Below are 14,492 nucleotides of genomic sequence, written 5' to 3' on the forward strand. Positions count from 1 at the left end.
AAATTAAAAGTTGAGTATACTGGAACAATAAGGTTTCATCATTGCTTTCTTACCTGCATATGGGATGGGAGCATCCTTGTCCAGAGCCACCAAAGGAGGATCAAGCAGAACAACATCAGTGTTTTCAGTGATTACCCCATGGTATGACGTCTCAATCCATGGCTTGTGTTTATTCACTGCGGGAGACAAAATATGAAATGTGAGGGATAGACTGCTGCAGCAACAGAAATGGCAAGACTTTATAGGCTGGGAGACGTGTACATGATCTGTACTCAACAACACAAAAGTATGACTCAGCAAATATTCAGGAATGTTTTTGTTATTCTTTCACACTCACTTATTGTACTAATCTCCATTGCAATTACTTTCTCTTGCATGTTCTTTCCTCCTGTCAAACCCCCCTGTGTGTTTCAATGCAATGGGTCCTAGTTGATCAATCAGCACTGCACTCCCAACTGAGCTGTATCGACACCCATGTTTAAACAAATGTCCTGTGTTTAGGGTATAATTAAGAGCTCTAATTGATTAAAACTGCCCTGGATTGAGTGGCAATGTGCTGAACCACGTACACGTGTTTCATTGACAGACAACCTGGATAGATTGATTAAATAAAATGAAACAACCTGTTGTATTGAAAATAGAACATAACTAGGTTCTGAAAGTTCAGTAAATCTTGATTAGCAACAACATATTTTAATGTAAAAATATTTTAAGGACAGTTCAGCGGGGACCCAATAGTATATTTGTGGGCACCTTGTTTGTAGTTTTAGTTGCCAGGTGTTCCGGTATACGTATTTGTCCATATAGTTTATTACCAGATGTTGAATAATTGAATTTTGCATAGAGCTTTTTTGCAAGACACCAGAAAACTAAAATTACTGCAACCAATGTTTTAAGTTTCCACCTGAAAAGTATTGCTAATTTCACAACCCTGATAGAGTCACGACAAGCACTGATGGATGGAAACGTTATACAATGTTATTATGGGATGAATATGCATGAGTTTGTTCCAAAATGGTGAAATTGTAATTTTTGGTTTAATTACAAAAGCCAAGATTTTAGGGATCAATTAGCCTGGTGCGTCTGTGAATTGGATTTTAGGGAAATTGTTATGCATCACTGCTGCCAAAACTGCCAGTAAGACAAAACAGTTTAAAGTGGCAGCCCTAGGGAGTACGCTATTTATGAATAACTCCAAAAAGATGTGAATGTGATTACAGCGTGTGATACCTAATGTTGAGTCTGGGTGTTTTAGGGATTTTGTGTTCAGTCATACAGCTTTGCCCTACGGACCTTTTAATTATTCTGACATGACAATTAGTGCTAGGACCAATTATTTTAAGACTGGCCTGAATGTTTTCTCAACAATATTTCTGTGGTTGTCAATGCACTTCCAGTTATTCAGCAGTCAGCACTTAGGATATCGACATTATTTACCCGGTGCGACCAACAATACAGCTGTGACAGGTTAATGATGGTTCAAGCTCAGGTTTGAGTTGACTTAAGTGTGTCAATATTTCCCCCCATCATGATTTGCTCTTATCCAATATTATTTGAAGTGTCTCAATTGCTTACCGTACGCATTCCATCACAGACAAGAAATACAAAATCTAAGGTATGTGAGCAGAATGGGATCAGTGGATTGACACCATGGGACTTCCCCCTGGAGTACACCGATATGGTCTACTTTTGTTGCAAACAATTCAGTCCACCACAGGTTGTGAAAGATGAGAAAAGGGTTTATCTTGCAGCAGTGAATATCTAACGACAGTGGCTAACCAGCAATCCTTGGATGGATTTGTGCACAGTAAACAACCGAACATCTTGCGCTTCAATTAAAACAAAAGGAAGGGAACAATGAAAGAGTGAAAATGAAGCATCGTTAATCTTGACTAAAGATTCAGTGATATGCGACAAAGACATCCAGCAGGAAAGTTGAAAAATAAATAACATAAAGTTGTCCTCATTGCTAAATATCAAACATTTCTGTGAAAGACTCTCTTCAATAGGTATGTTTGTCTTTTTGACAATTTGATTGAACCGGGCTATACTCATGTACACTGCAGCCTTGAGGCTCCAGAAGCTGCTAATAGGATACGCTTCTAGATTTGCTCAAGCAAAACACACCTCAATTGTACTCCAAGTGACCCCAATTATTAGAAGCAAACAACATTCATTGACGCCGAAAACCAACCAGTAAATGGCATTTGCTCATATCTTGTTTAGGATGGAAAGAGGGCGGGTTTTCAGAGGCCTTTGATGAAAATGCTTTAGGATTCACCGGGATGACACCGACCATTCTGATTTTTATCTGGACATAACTGAAGAACGCTTTCCAAACAACATTTTGTCGTGTCTACAATATCATGACCTTCCACAGAGAGAAAATGCCAAAGGTTAAACCATTACTTTGTTTTTTTCACCCTCTTTTGTTTTCACAACTACATGCACAGACAAACCAACATCTTCTACGTGGCTTACGTCAAACTCATCGTCAGTTGCATTTCCAATTACTCCATAGGCTTAGAGCGCCCTCATGCTATTTAGTGTGAAAATGACGTGAAATGATATAATGTGTTAATAATTTCGCATATAAGTTGCTCTTGAGTATAAATCGCACCCCCGGCCAAACGATGAAAAAAACCTGTGATTTATAGTCCGGAACTGTATGCATAATCTTCTGCACCTTCTATAAATGTGTTTTCTCACATTTGAGTTGAGTTAAAGGCCACTGAACCATTTTGGTTGCTCAATTAAATTCAGCCACAGGGGTTGTGCCAAACAGTTATTAACCAGTACATGCTAATATAATCAGGTTGTGTGACAGATGAAAGGTAAATGTTAGAACTTAGATGCCCTCCACTGCCAGTCAGCAGGACTATCTCCCTTTGCTATTTCCTTACCAATTAAGTTGTGAGCTGTGGAATAGACTGGAGGCTCTATGCAAGGCAGAGGTGCTATGACAGCTGATTAAACTCTGACCCAGCCCACAATGTGTCACCATAACTGCGCCGCTGGGTACCATCTCCTTAGTGGCGTCTGCTGCAATCTGAACATGCATCGGTGGGAGGTTGTCATTGTGGCAAGAGAAACAGTTCTAATTAAAATAGAAAAATAATCTAGGAAATTAAACCTAGATTTATAAAGTCAACAAAGGGGCTTTGAAGATTCCATCAGCAAAATGAAAAGTAAACACAGCAGAGGCAGTAAGCCATAGCAGAAACGAACATGTAATTACAGTGACAAGGAGCTGGTGCCTCAAAAATGTCCATCAATGGAACACAGCAAATGATGGACTTTCAGGCTTTTGTAACATCACAGGATGTGACTCGCCCCTCATTTCAACGACCCATGGCTTCTTTGAACCTTGCAGACTTTTACAAACTCTAATCATCTCTGTGTTCTGGCTTGCTTCCGTGTGTAAGCTGTGATGATCCAGGAAATAGCGATGTCCAAAAACCTCAAAGCTGATTCTATAGGACAGTAGATGAAGTCTTGAATTTCCTATCATTTATTTTGGTTTGATTGATTGATTGAAGTTGTGGGTTCCTTTGTATCGTGTAAATAGATAGTTGACCCTCAGAGTCAGTTAGTTTTTTTTTTTTAACCCCTTTTTTTCTCCCATAAGTACTTCTAGGTTGATTGATTGATTAAATATACAAAATATACTGGTAAATATGAAAAAGTAACAATAAATTACTACCTTCGGCACAGTTTACACGGCATGACCAAAATGAGGAGTAAGTAAAATTTAAAATCTAGACCGACTTATCAGTCCCTAAAAATTTGTTAACTTATAATACTATAACAGATTATTCATGTGTCCTGTACAATATACTCTGCTGTATCAATTCATACAAATAATGGTCACATTGGTCACATAGTACTATATGCAGAACATGTATTAATACTGTAGGCCCCAATTCTGTTAGATATAAACCCCTATATACTGACATATACAGGATATACACACAAATACAATTTTTATGTGAGCTCATTTATTCAAGGGACTTTTATATGCATTATATGACTGGAAGCTAATTAAAGTGTCACCAACCTGCACATGAAGTCTGTTGAATGATTGTCACATTATGGAATGCATCATCATTATGCAAGCCTCCAGTATATTTTGCCCCATATGACCTTGATCCAATCGTGAGGTCATGAGGTTATTGATGGGGAAGAGTACAGGCACAGACAAACCAACGGCATGCTTTCATTGGCAGTTTCAGCCGAACATGTTGACCTCACACACCACAAATTATGTACGTAGAGACCTGCTTGCTGCTTTTTTTCTATCCCACTATGTTGTATCACCCTTATGTTTTTGTGGCCTCAGAGCTGCAAACACATTTTTCAACCCATGCGACGGGAGTATGTGTTATCCTTGTCAGTGCTCGGCCACATTTTCATGTTTTGTTTTTTAATAATTTATGGTTAAGACCACTGCTGGAAAACAACAATCTTTTCCTATCATAAAGGCCCTTGAGTGAGGTCTGTGGTCTATTGAGTGATTATATTTTATTAGAACGTCTGCTTGCTACTGACACTTCTAAATAATGCATATTTTTGCCTTCACTTTCTCAAGCAATGCCTGCGCTCAGGGTCTCAGCTATTTTACCCAAGGTCCAAGTAATTTTGCCCCTTCTCAGATTAATGATTACAATATGTGCAAGTGTCTTTGTTTGTGAATTCACAGAGAAACACTGATGATAGACTGTTAAATGTAATGTGGTTGTACTGATCTCAAAAATAAGTTATTTTGTTCTGAACCAATGTGCTACTATGCTGTTACATGATAGTGTAATTCAACTTTGTGTACCATTAGGCCTTCTTCAAATGTAGTTTGGACTTAAGCAGTCCAAAATTGGAACGACTTGGTTCAGAGATTGTGCCTGTTCATGAACAAATTGGTTTACAAACAGGATTTTCAGACAAATACTCTTTCGGTTCACGAACTATGTTGCGGTTCATAAACTGGCACATACATGCAGGTATTTAACTTTTTTGCTCTAAATTAGCTCTCAATATGGGTCTAAAGTAAGTAAAAAGTAATTGTGCTATTAGGGAAGCCGAAAGTGCTTCAGTTCTGGCTGTGGTGCAAGCAGGCTACCTGTGGGGGGCCGGTAGCTTGGCGGGAGGCACCTGGTTTAATGTCGGCCGAGGGGCACACTGGGCGTTTGTGTTGGTTGTTCATTTTAATGTGAAAAATATAATTAATAGTCACAGAACTATCATATAAAAATATTTTGTATACAGATAACATTAAAGGGTTTTAAACAACAATTAATTCCATTCTCTATGGAAAGTAACTCGTTTTAAGGTAACAGGTTTTAAGGTAACATGAAAAAAATACACATATATATTTTTTAGAGGTGTCTCTCTACTAAAAATGAACAAGCAATACACAACACAGAGCAGTCAGCCCTACTTTCTATAAACTCAATGGCCATTCATCTATTCTAGCATTCTAGACTGCTTGGACCTCAGAGGTGTGGTGACAAATGCCCGATTGTTCAGCCTATCAATGTAGTAGATATCCATGCTGTTACCAACACCTTCAATAGATCCACTTCTTGTTTAAACCTGTCTTTGTCTCCCTCAAAATGTTCACCAATGGTTGTTTCTACCTCGGAAAAAGCTCTAGAACAAAGAGAGGATTTTCATTTTTGTCATGTACCAAGCCAGGTCAGCGTAGCGGTTTTAAACAATCTTGTTACAGACCTGTGAAACCACAATGGGACCTTGCTGAGCAAATAAAACACCACAAAAAGTAGAATGATAGTTGTGGACGAGGCAGGCGTCCGGGAAACCACTCAGAGGAAGGAAGGAAGGAAATCTGAGCCCACATATCAAAAAAAAAAAATAAAAAAAAAATATATATATATATATATATATATTGTACTTCAGTGAACTATGACATTTTTGTTTTGGCATTTCTTTCACTCCAACCCTGCAGCATTGTCACTGCAGCAAGATGATAGAGCCCAGACAAAGGTCAGACATTTACCATGAGCTTCTTTTTCCATCCTCCTTAGAGACGGAGCTATTGTGTACCCCTTGTGACAGAAAAAAAAACATAATACATATCATTCATATTTGCCTTTGAGCTGTTCCTGGCTGCGTGATGATGTTACTGCATGAGACTCTACTTTCAGATGCGGACTTTCAAACCTCGGAAGATAGGGAAAAGGCTGACTGCACAATTACTCTACCGCTTCGTGGTTCTTAGCCCCCAGGAGATGTATAAGAAAAACAGAGAGAAGTAAATATTGGGTAGATGTGTGGCATGGATATAAAAATATCGCTAAAACAAACAAAAACGCCCAAATGCACATAAGTGGATAATGTAAAGCGGAAATTCGTGTTCAATGCCATTAACGCCAGCTGCCATGACCCCTCTTTGTCAAAATTACAGTCACAAATATTCCCTGTCTGTGTCATTTTGATCTCTCATCATAGTCCATTATTGTATATGTGAAATTTCTAATATGGTACTTTCAGGTCTCTGCTTTTCTCACACGGCACATGTACTGCTGTATAGTGAATAATGAGATACACCAACACTACATGTACAGTTAATGACGGGTTGGGAGTAACAACTGTTCAAGATGGTGAGTCATACACATTTGAGGGAGAGTCATGACAGATTATTTACAAAAATATGTTGCTATTTATAATATAATATATAATAATAGTTTGCCACTTGTTGCATCCATCAAATATTTATAAACATTACAAAGTTATTCCAATGTTGTACTTGTATTATCTTCCTGTTGTGAAAGTAAGCATCACTCCAAACCTTTGGTACTATTTCAGAACCATCAAGTGGGGTCAGTAATAGAATCAATGAAACAATTGTTGTGTATATACAGTTATATTTTATACAGTTTTCATTTTAAATAATGTAGCTTTTTACTACCATGTACATAAAAATATTTTTGACACAAAGTCACAGATGTGGACAAAAAGGTCTATTTGTAAAACAATCTATTATTTTGTGATTAACATAGGGACTCATTGAATGTGCAGTATAGCTCTATCATCCTCTGATGACACTATAAGATGGTGAGTATTGTGTGGGTAAAAGATGTGGCCAATTTTGACACTGGCAGTGCTGGACCAATCTCATTTACATAAAGACAATAATCCTTGGAAATTTGGCACCAAATTTGTCAGGTCTGCTACCTCTGCACCCTGTATTCCACCCCTTGTGCTCCTGAGTGGATGTGTGCTTTCGGATGGGCGAACACAGGCATGTTGGAGTCTACATGCAGTTATCCACCTGAATCGGAGTTGCCTTCTTTTAAACCTGTCTTGGACTCCACCTTGTCTCAGCTCAAGTCATGTGTAGCCGTATAGAACAGTACTGTTAGTATCCTGACTTTTTGTCCTTTTGGATTGCCATTTCAGAACATCAGCTTTCTGCTAACCTTTTCACCTGGAGCCTTTCTCTCCTGCCACAGCCATATCCACCACAATCAAAAAATGTCTTTGCGTCATAATCTGCTGCAAACTCTTGGGATGTTCTTCACCCAATACGGCTCTTGCAAAAAAAAGCACCAAAGACCTTCCTGTGCAGACAACAGCCCCGTATGACAGAGATGCTGTGTTATTTTATTTCAATAGCCGTACTATTCTGGACACCAGCTCCACTCTTATTCAACATTGGCTGCCTGTGCAGTTTTACATTGTCTTGGGCCATGGCCGAGTGGGACTGACAGTCTAATGCAGTGTTTCCCAACCTTTTTTCATTCACGGCACACCTTTTCATTGGAAAAAATATCGAGGCACACACCAACAAAAAGTGTTACACCAGCTTCTATATTAAAATCTGTTATATTACAACAAAAGACGTAAAGTCCTATTCCTATATATGCATGGAGAGTCGAATAATTGAATAAAAACAAATGCTAAATATTCTTTAAATTGAATTTCTTTTTTTAAATAACAGTGACAGTTTTTTAAAAAGGTTATAGACACTGTAAGGAATAAACTATTGAAAGTGGTTGTGATTAAAATCCAAAAGAGTCAACATGACTTTGTTTACTCGTTAATATTGTGTAAACGATAATGGCTTAGCGATGGGGGAATTGTCTCATCCTCTGCCTCTGACACAAGTCAATATCATCTTAAGCTTAAAAAACAAACATAAAACTAAATCACTGCTTCACTTGTGGGGGAAATAGCGGGTATTTTAGTATAACCATCAAGTTCAGAGCTGTAAAATAAGTGCAATGTTCGTCCAATTACAGATGCCCTTTAACCCAGTTCTGGTCTGCTTCGCCCACACATATTCCCGAGCATCTCTGGCAACATATTGCGCCATACTTCGTTACCGGCCTTCCCCCATAGAAAGGTATACACTGTCATCCTCATTGTGGTAGAAAGATTTACAAAGCCTGTCCACTTTGCGTGTACGTGCATGTATGTGCGTGCGTGCATGCGTGTCTGTGATTTCACAGAGGTGTTTATGACTCAACTAGCAGCTGCACCTTCCACTGATTGGCAGCTACCTTCTCTTAAGCCGGTCTCGGACTTCTCCACCTTTCCAGATCAATTATGCTCTTTTTGGATTTTTTGTTGTGTCAAGCCCATCTTGCGCATCCTAGTTAGTGTTCTGGCTGATTGTTCTTATTGCTCTATTTTCTGTTTCCAGTCTGTCTCTTTGTGGTTTCAGAATCTGTTCCCTTTCTGTCTCAATCCTGCACCCAGAGTCCTTCGAACCCCCTCACCCCTGAAGCATTTGACTCAAATCACAGCTTTATCCACAAAAAAACATATAGCTTTGCATCCTAACATGCTTTGCAGTCTCATATCTGGACCTGGGTTTTCTTCCTGATCAGAATTATAATAAAAGTTCAAGTCGAGTTCAAGTTCAACTTTTGTTTGTTTCCATGAAGATGTGTTCAGGAAGTAAAACCACTGCATGAAATTGAATCGATTCATCCCAGACACCTGCTTGCGGTGCATTGTGTTGGCCCACTATGAAGACACATTTAATGCATTCTAAAAACCATTGCCATTTCAAAGCAGTGAGAGAACAGCAAAATGCAGGCGCATTATACCTATGACCTTTCTGTTTTGCTAAGCTTTAAAGTAGGCCTATGCATTTTGAGCAGTGACGCCAGTAAATAAAAATACCAGGAAAAAGGATGTAGAGACATCTGAAATTACTTTGCGGTGATTTGAAATTTCCGCACCAGTTTCCTGGCTTGAATTACAGACATTTGTTTGCAGCTTTCTGGGAAAAGTTAGCCCTTGTGCAATTGTCTTGCTTGCTGATTGATCTATTGCGGGGAAATACAGTCCTAATGTAACTGTTTTGAGCCATGCAGAGCTTACACAAACTTGCATGGTACAAAAATGATATGTATACAATCAATGTTGTTTGTGTTTATTATGCAGTTCACCTTGGTTCCTCACCATGTTTTGTTTTGTTAAAAATGTTTTCTGCTTGTGGAAATTACCTAAGGATGCAATTTGGAATGAGGGAACTAACTCCATAATTTTATCACAGTATTCTAAACTCCAAATAAGTGATATGAATGGGTTCACTTTTGGTTGCGCCCTGCAGCTTCACTCCGTTTATTTTGTATTGGCGATGACAGGTCAACAAAGGCAATTACCGCGGTTGGCTTTAAGGGTACAATTTTCACCACCAAGGAGATGTAATTTCACTCAAATAGCCCTCATGATTGAACAGGCTTTTTACTGAGATATTGTTCAGTTTGAATAGCTCTATGCATTTGCCTCCAAAGCAGTCTAACAGTATTCAGCAGCTCTGACCGAACATATAATAAAGCAATTATAAGTAAGGCTCCTTGCTGGTCAAATTCAAGTTTTAATCACACGTCTTACTATGAATATTTCACAGACAGTTCTAAAAGTTTTACAATAAGAGTGGTTCTCAATTTTGATTCTGTTTGTATCTTGGTGTTATTGTTTTCAGTTTGGGTATCCGGTTACTCTTGGGAAAAAAGAAAATCGCTACGATATGCAGTGACGCAGAATAGCATGTTAGCTCTCCTAAAGTGTCTTTCATCAATCCCTCAGCGATTGCGAGAATTACGACCTAGACCTAGACCGACGTGTGGAACGAGAAACTCCTTGGGCATTGCAACAGTATCACTCAACTGCAATGAAATGACATAACCCATTCGACTGATAGTTCTCGCATTACATCCCAGGCAGAACTCTTGACAGAGTTCACACGGAGTAGCATGACCCTGTCTTTACATGAAACCTCTGCAGCACTTAATCGGTATGCCAGTTGAGGTCTGTTCCCTGTGTATATCTGACACGGTTACCACCAAGAGCAGTAGCGATACTGGCTGCAGCGCAAAAGCACGAAAGCATCAAAAGGAATAACCTACTGGTGCATTGATAGCTTAAGGATAGACTCAGGAAAAGCCCAGTCAGGAATCAGACCTCTCCCACTGCGTATTATTTTTAGCTGACTAGAATTCAAAGGAAACCTGGATGCAAACAATAAAGGAACTAGAATTTAGTGACAATTTGTAAGACTATCAAGAGTCAGCAAAGACATTTCTGGGCTTGCACTGCAGCTGCTGGTGTAGTCATCAATCACCTTTTAGCTCCTCTGTTAGTCAGCGCAGGTCGTGGTTAATAGCAACAATGATCAAAGTCAGCCATTTGCTTATTCCAGCGCAGCACTCATCATCTGTAGAAATGGATAAATAGCAGATTGGCTTCTTCTTCGTAATGTATTCAGGCAAATGCTCATATTAAATCCAAGCACATACACACGGGGTTGATTAAAGAAAGGTCAAATTTCCATCTGTTTGCTCTGGATCCTCCTCTCTTCTCTACAGCTCTGTCAAATAAATTAAGATTTTAGGGAGTTTTGGGGGAAAAAAAAAAACATGTGAAAATAACCCCCCCCCCCTAAAAAAAAATACGGCTGATATCTCATCTAAGGTTTGTGCGTCAATCAATGATCAACGCATGGAGGGAGAGGTCAAAACAAAACAAAAAATAACAAGGTTGGTTTGATCTTTTCTATTGTCTCCCTGAAGCTTCTATTGTCGACTTGACACGAATGATAACATTGCTTCACTCTAGCCAGGTATTTTCTACAATGCTTCATTGTCTTTAGGAAAATTGAATAGAACAAGGAAAACAGGAGGGGGCAAATGAAGGGAAACGAAAACATGAGAAATGGCTACACGCTACCTGCTTGATCTGCAGTATGCAATCTTCTTAAATCCTGACATTTCAAATTCAAATGCTGTGCTTGCAGGACTTTTAACTCGCGTGAAGCAGCTATCGGTTTTAGGGCACTTTATGATTCAACTCAAGAACTGCAGAAAGCCTAGTGGACAGACAGCCATGATCCAATGTCAATCACAACAAGATACATTGTGGCATGTGCATTATATACTCAGCCCACTGTCAGCATAAATGCATCAACCATAGGTTATCCAGCCACTTGCGCATGTTATGTCAGGATGATGTCAGTCATGCTCTGTCGCACACTGTAACAGCACATTTTGGAGGTCATAACCTTCAACCGTCAGTAAGCTATTACAGCCTTTTTAAATTAGTTATTGGCTGGCTAATTTTTTTTCTACACATGATTACTGTTGATCTTATCACCCACTTAAAGAAAATGGCTTAATGTAAAAAAGAATTCCTCAAACATCTTGTGATACTGACCACGTCATCAAAAAACATTCTTAGTTAACAGATTATTCAACTCCACTCCTGAAATGAAATTATTACCTGTATGATAAAACCAGTATTTTGTTCAGTTTTTTATGTTTTCTAAAAACTCAAAAAGAGAAGACAGAAAATACTGACCTAGGCCATAATTTTAGGAAGGTGACTATATAATTACAAATTATCTCAACTGTTTTTTGGTCAACTGATCTCTGACATGCCAACCTTAAGGAAGTATATGAACAACTTGACTACATTTTCCTCATTAAATTATCATTGCGTATCATTGCAACATACTCCTTGCATAGTCTTGCTCTCTCTTCTTTTCCTTTCGGCTTTCCCCCTCAGGGGTTGCCACAGTGAACCATCTGTTTCCAATTGGAATGTTTTTCAGTCATGAAATCTGAGTAACCTTATCTGTAATATTTTTTTCATTTCGCACAAAGCTGCAGAAAGACTTTATTATTTTAGCTACATTTTTAAATATTACATTTTAAAGTTGTGTGATTATGCATAGCTATGGAATCCATTCCATTACATCCATGTGTATGTAGACACCCCTCACTCAGTGTGAATAAAAAAAGGATGTAATTAAATCCTGATTACCTGCTCACACCTTCCGCACATTTCTCTTTCTCCTCCCCAAGTCCTGTCTTACACCGATTCTCAGCTCAATATAGCGAAGCCTCTTGTTCGTTATTAATGAGATGCATTAAAATGGAGAGGCCCACCCCTCCGCTACGTCTCCCCGCCTATATATCTCATCCCCAACACTTAGAGGTAGGCATTGCATGCATAGAGTTCATTTGCTGCCAGAATTGTATTTGCCCTTCATTTTATATTCTGCAGGCACTGTGAACTGTGTATGCAACTTTCATTATACAAACCCCCATGGAGATTGGGAATCTTGATCACTAGTCAAATGAAACAATGTGTGTGAACGGTGGATGATTTAGGTAGTCTAATCATTGCTTAGTTTACTCCCAAATCGCCTTGAGACATACAGCCAGTGAAGTGAAAAGGCAAACTTAGCATCGTTTTCTGTAAGATAAGCATGATAATGTAGAATAATTACTTATTTGATGGAGAAGAACTGTTGGACCCTGACTAGGCTATAACAACTTCAGAGGTTCTGAACCACTGAGATCAGTTTATCAACAGATATGTTGCCGTGGAATCAGTCTCGCATTAAATGCGATTATTGTGACATCTCATCTGCATTTTGAGTCCTCTATAAACCCGCTTGGATTTACAAATGGGTTTCAGTGGTGTAACATATCCAGAAATTTAAATTAGTTTCCTTGTTATGTTGTGCCTCATTTGTTTTTCTGCTATATAGGTACGTATTTGATATTCAGTGTGATTTGTTTACCTTCCTTTGTACCAGTTAGCAAACCACAGTAAAATAGGACACTTTCAACCAGATTTTTGTATCACTTCTTGTATAGAGTTTGCATGTTCTCTGTCTGTGCCTGCATGGGTGCGCCAGTTTCCTCCCAGATTTCCAAAAAACATGCATATCCAAATTGTCAATAGGTGTGATTGTGAATGTTTGTTTGTCTATGTGTGCCCTGCAATTGGCTGGTAACCAGCTCAGAGTACACCCCGCCTACCTCAAAAAGACTGCTGGGATAGAATCCAGCATGCCCACAATCCTCCTAAGGATAGGTAGTTCGGGAGATGAATGAATGAATGAATGATTTTGAGCAAGTTTATTTTTTGGCTCTGTGATTGGCTGGCAACCAATCCCCCGCCTACTGCCCGATAACGGCTGGGATAGGCTCCAGCACACCCGCGTCCCTGTGGGGACAAGCGGTAAAGATAATGGATGGATGGATATGTTTTGGCTTTCATGTCACACTCCCAGACCTCACTTTCCGAGAACCACCCAACCGCTGGCTTGATAGTCCTTGATGATGCTGAGCAGATGGTGTCAGGAGATGGAGACCGAAAGAATGCATCGTAAAAGTGTATCTCTTGGTTAAAATAACAAATGCTTTTTGATGATTGGTCATTTATCTTGGTCTCTCGCTTTCTCTCCTTCGAGCCTGTTCTTCATCTATGGCTCCTCCTCAGTTTCCAGTAGTGATTCCGCACTGTCAGACAATTTCTGTCCAAGTGTTGCTCAAAAGTGGCAGTCACTCTTTGAGATGCAAGTAGTGATGAGACAAAAAAGTAATTTACGTGAACATTGTCAGTTTCTGTTGTTTTAAGACTTTGCAGAGATGTAGGTAGAACTTGATGTAGATCAGTAGTTCACAACTTGTACTTACATTTCACAATATCATGTTCAAGTAATGTTTGAAAAGCTCCGTGTGAAATACATGGAGTCGTTATAAAGGAGAACCACTCCGCGGAAAGTCTTTTTTTCACTTTCCAGTCATATAGTGCTGATAGTGTCCTGGGCAGATAATGAATCATTTGCATTTACATCAAATGGTGATGAGGGGAGTGGTAGAGGTGGTGTGGGGGAAAATGAGGGAGGGTTAAGGTCAAGATGTACTTCCCGGAGGAGACACTAATCTTCTCTTGGAGGAAAGAAAAGGACATGGAAGATGGGTATGACCAGTGAAAAGGGAGCATGTTGAAATTTAAAAGGGTTTCCAAAAATATGGAAAAACAAGCAAGCAACAAACAATTGATCTCTGTGGCTTTTAACTCCGATATTAACTTTTGGTATAGTCAGAAGAATGTACTCATGGATTAACCAAAAATAGGCTTTGTTAATGAGTTTCAACAGAATCTCCAGAAGAGCTGACATACTGTACATACAATAGAACCGTCTCACTGAACCAGACCAGGCGTGTATT

General features: G+C 39.1%; 1 protein-coding gene across 1 annotated transcript in view; it reads right to left on the bottom strand.

Moving 5' to 3' along the window:
* The window catches only part of LOC133148558 (calsyntenin-2-like), a gene marked incomplete at its 3' end in the record, with an annotated part of 97,918 nt that overhangs the window by 37,511 nt on the left and 45,915 nt on the right, over positions 1 to 14,492 (bottom strand). Inside the window, exon 2 of the mRNA XM_061271589.1 lies at positions 54 to 176. Within this exon, the coding sequence (XP_061127573.1) occupies positions 54 to 176 (123 nt within the window). The remainder of the gene's footprint in view (positions 1 to 53; positions 177 to 14,492) is intronic.

The sequence above is a fragment of the Syngnathus typhle genome, unplaced genomic scaffold, assembly GCF_033458585.1.
Source record: "Syngnathus typhle isolate RoL2023-S1 ecotype Sweden unplaced genomic scaffold, RoL_Styp_1.0 HiC_scaffold_113, whole genome shotgun sequence".
Classification (NCBI taxonomy): Eukaryota; Metazoa; Chordata; class Actinopteri; order Syngnathiformes; family Syngnathidae; genus Syngnathus; species Syngnathus typhle.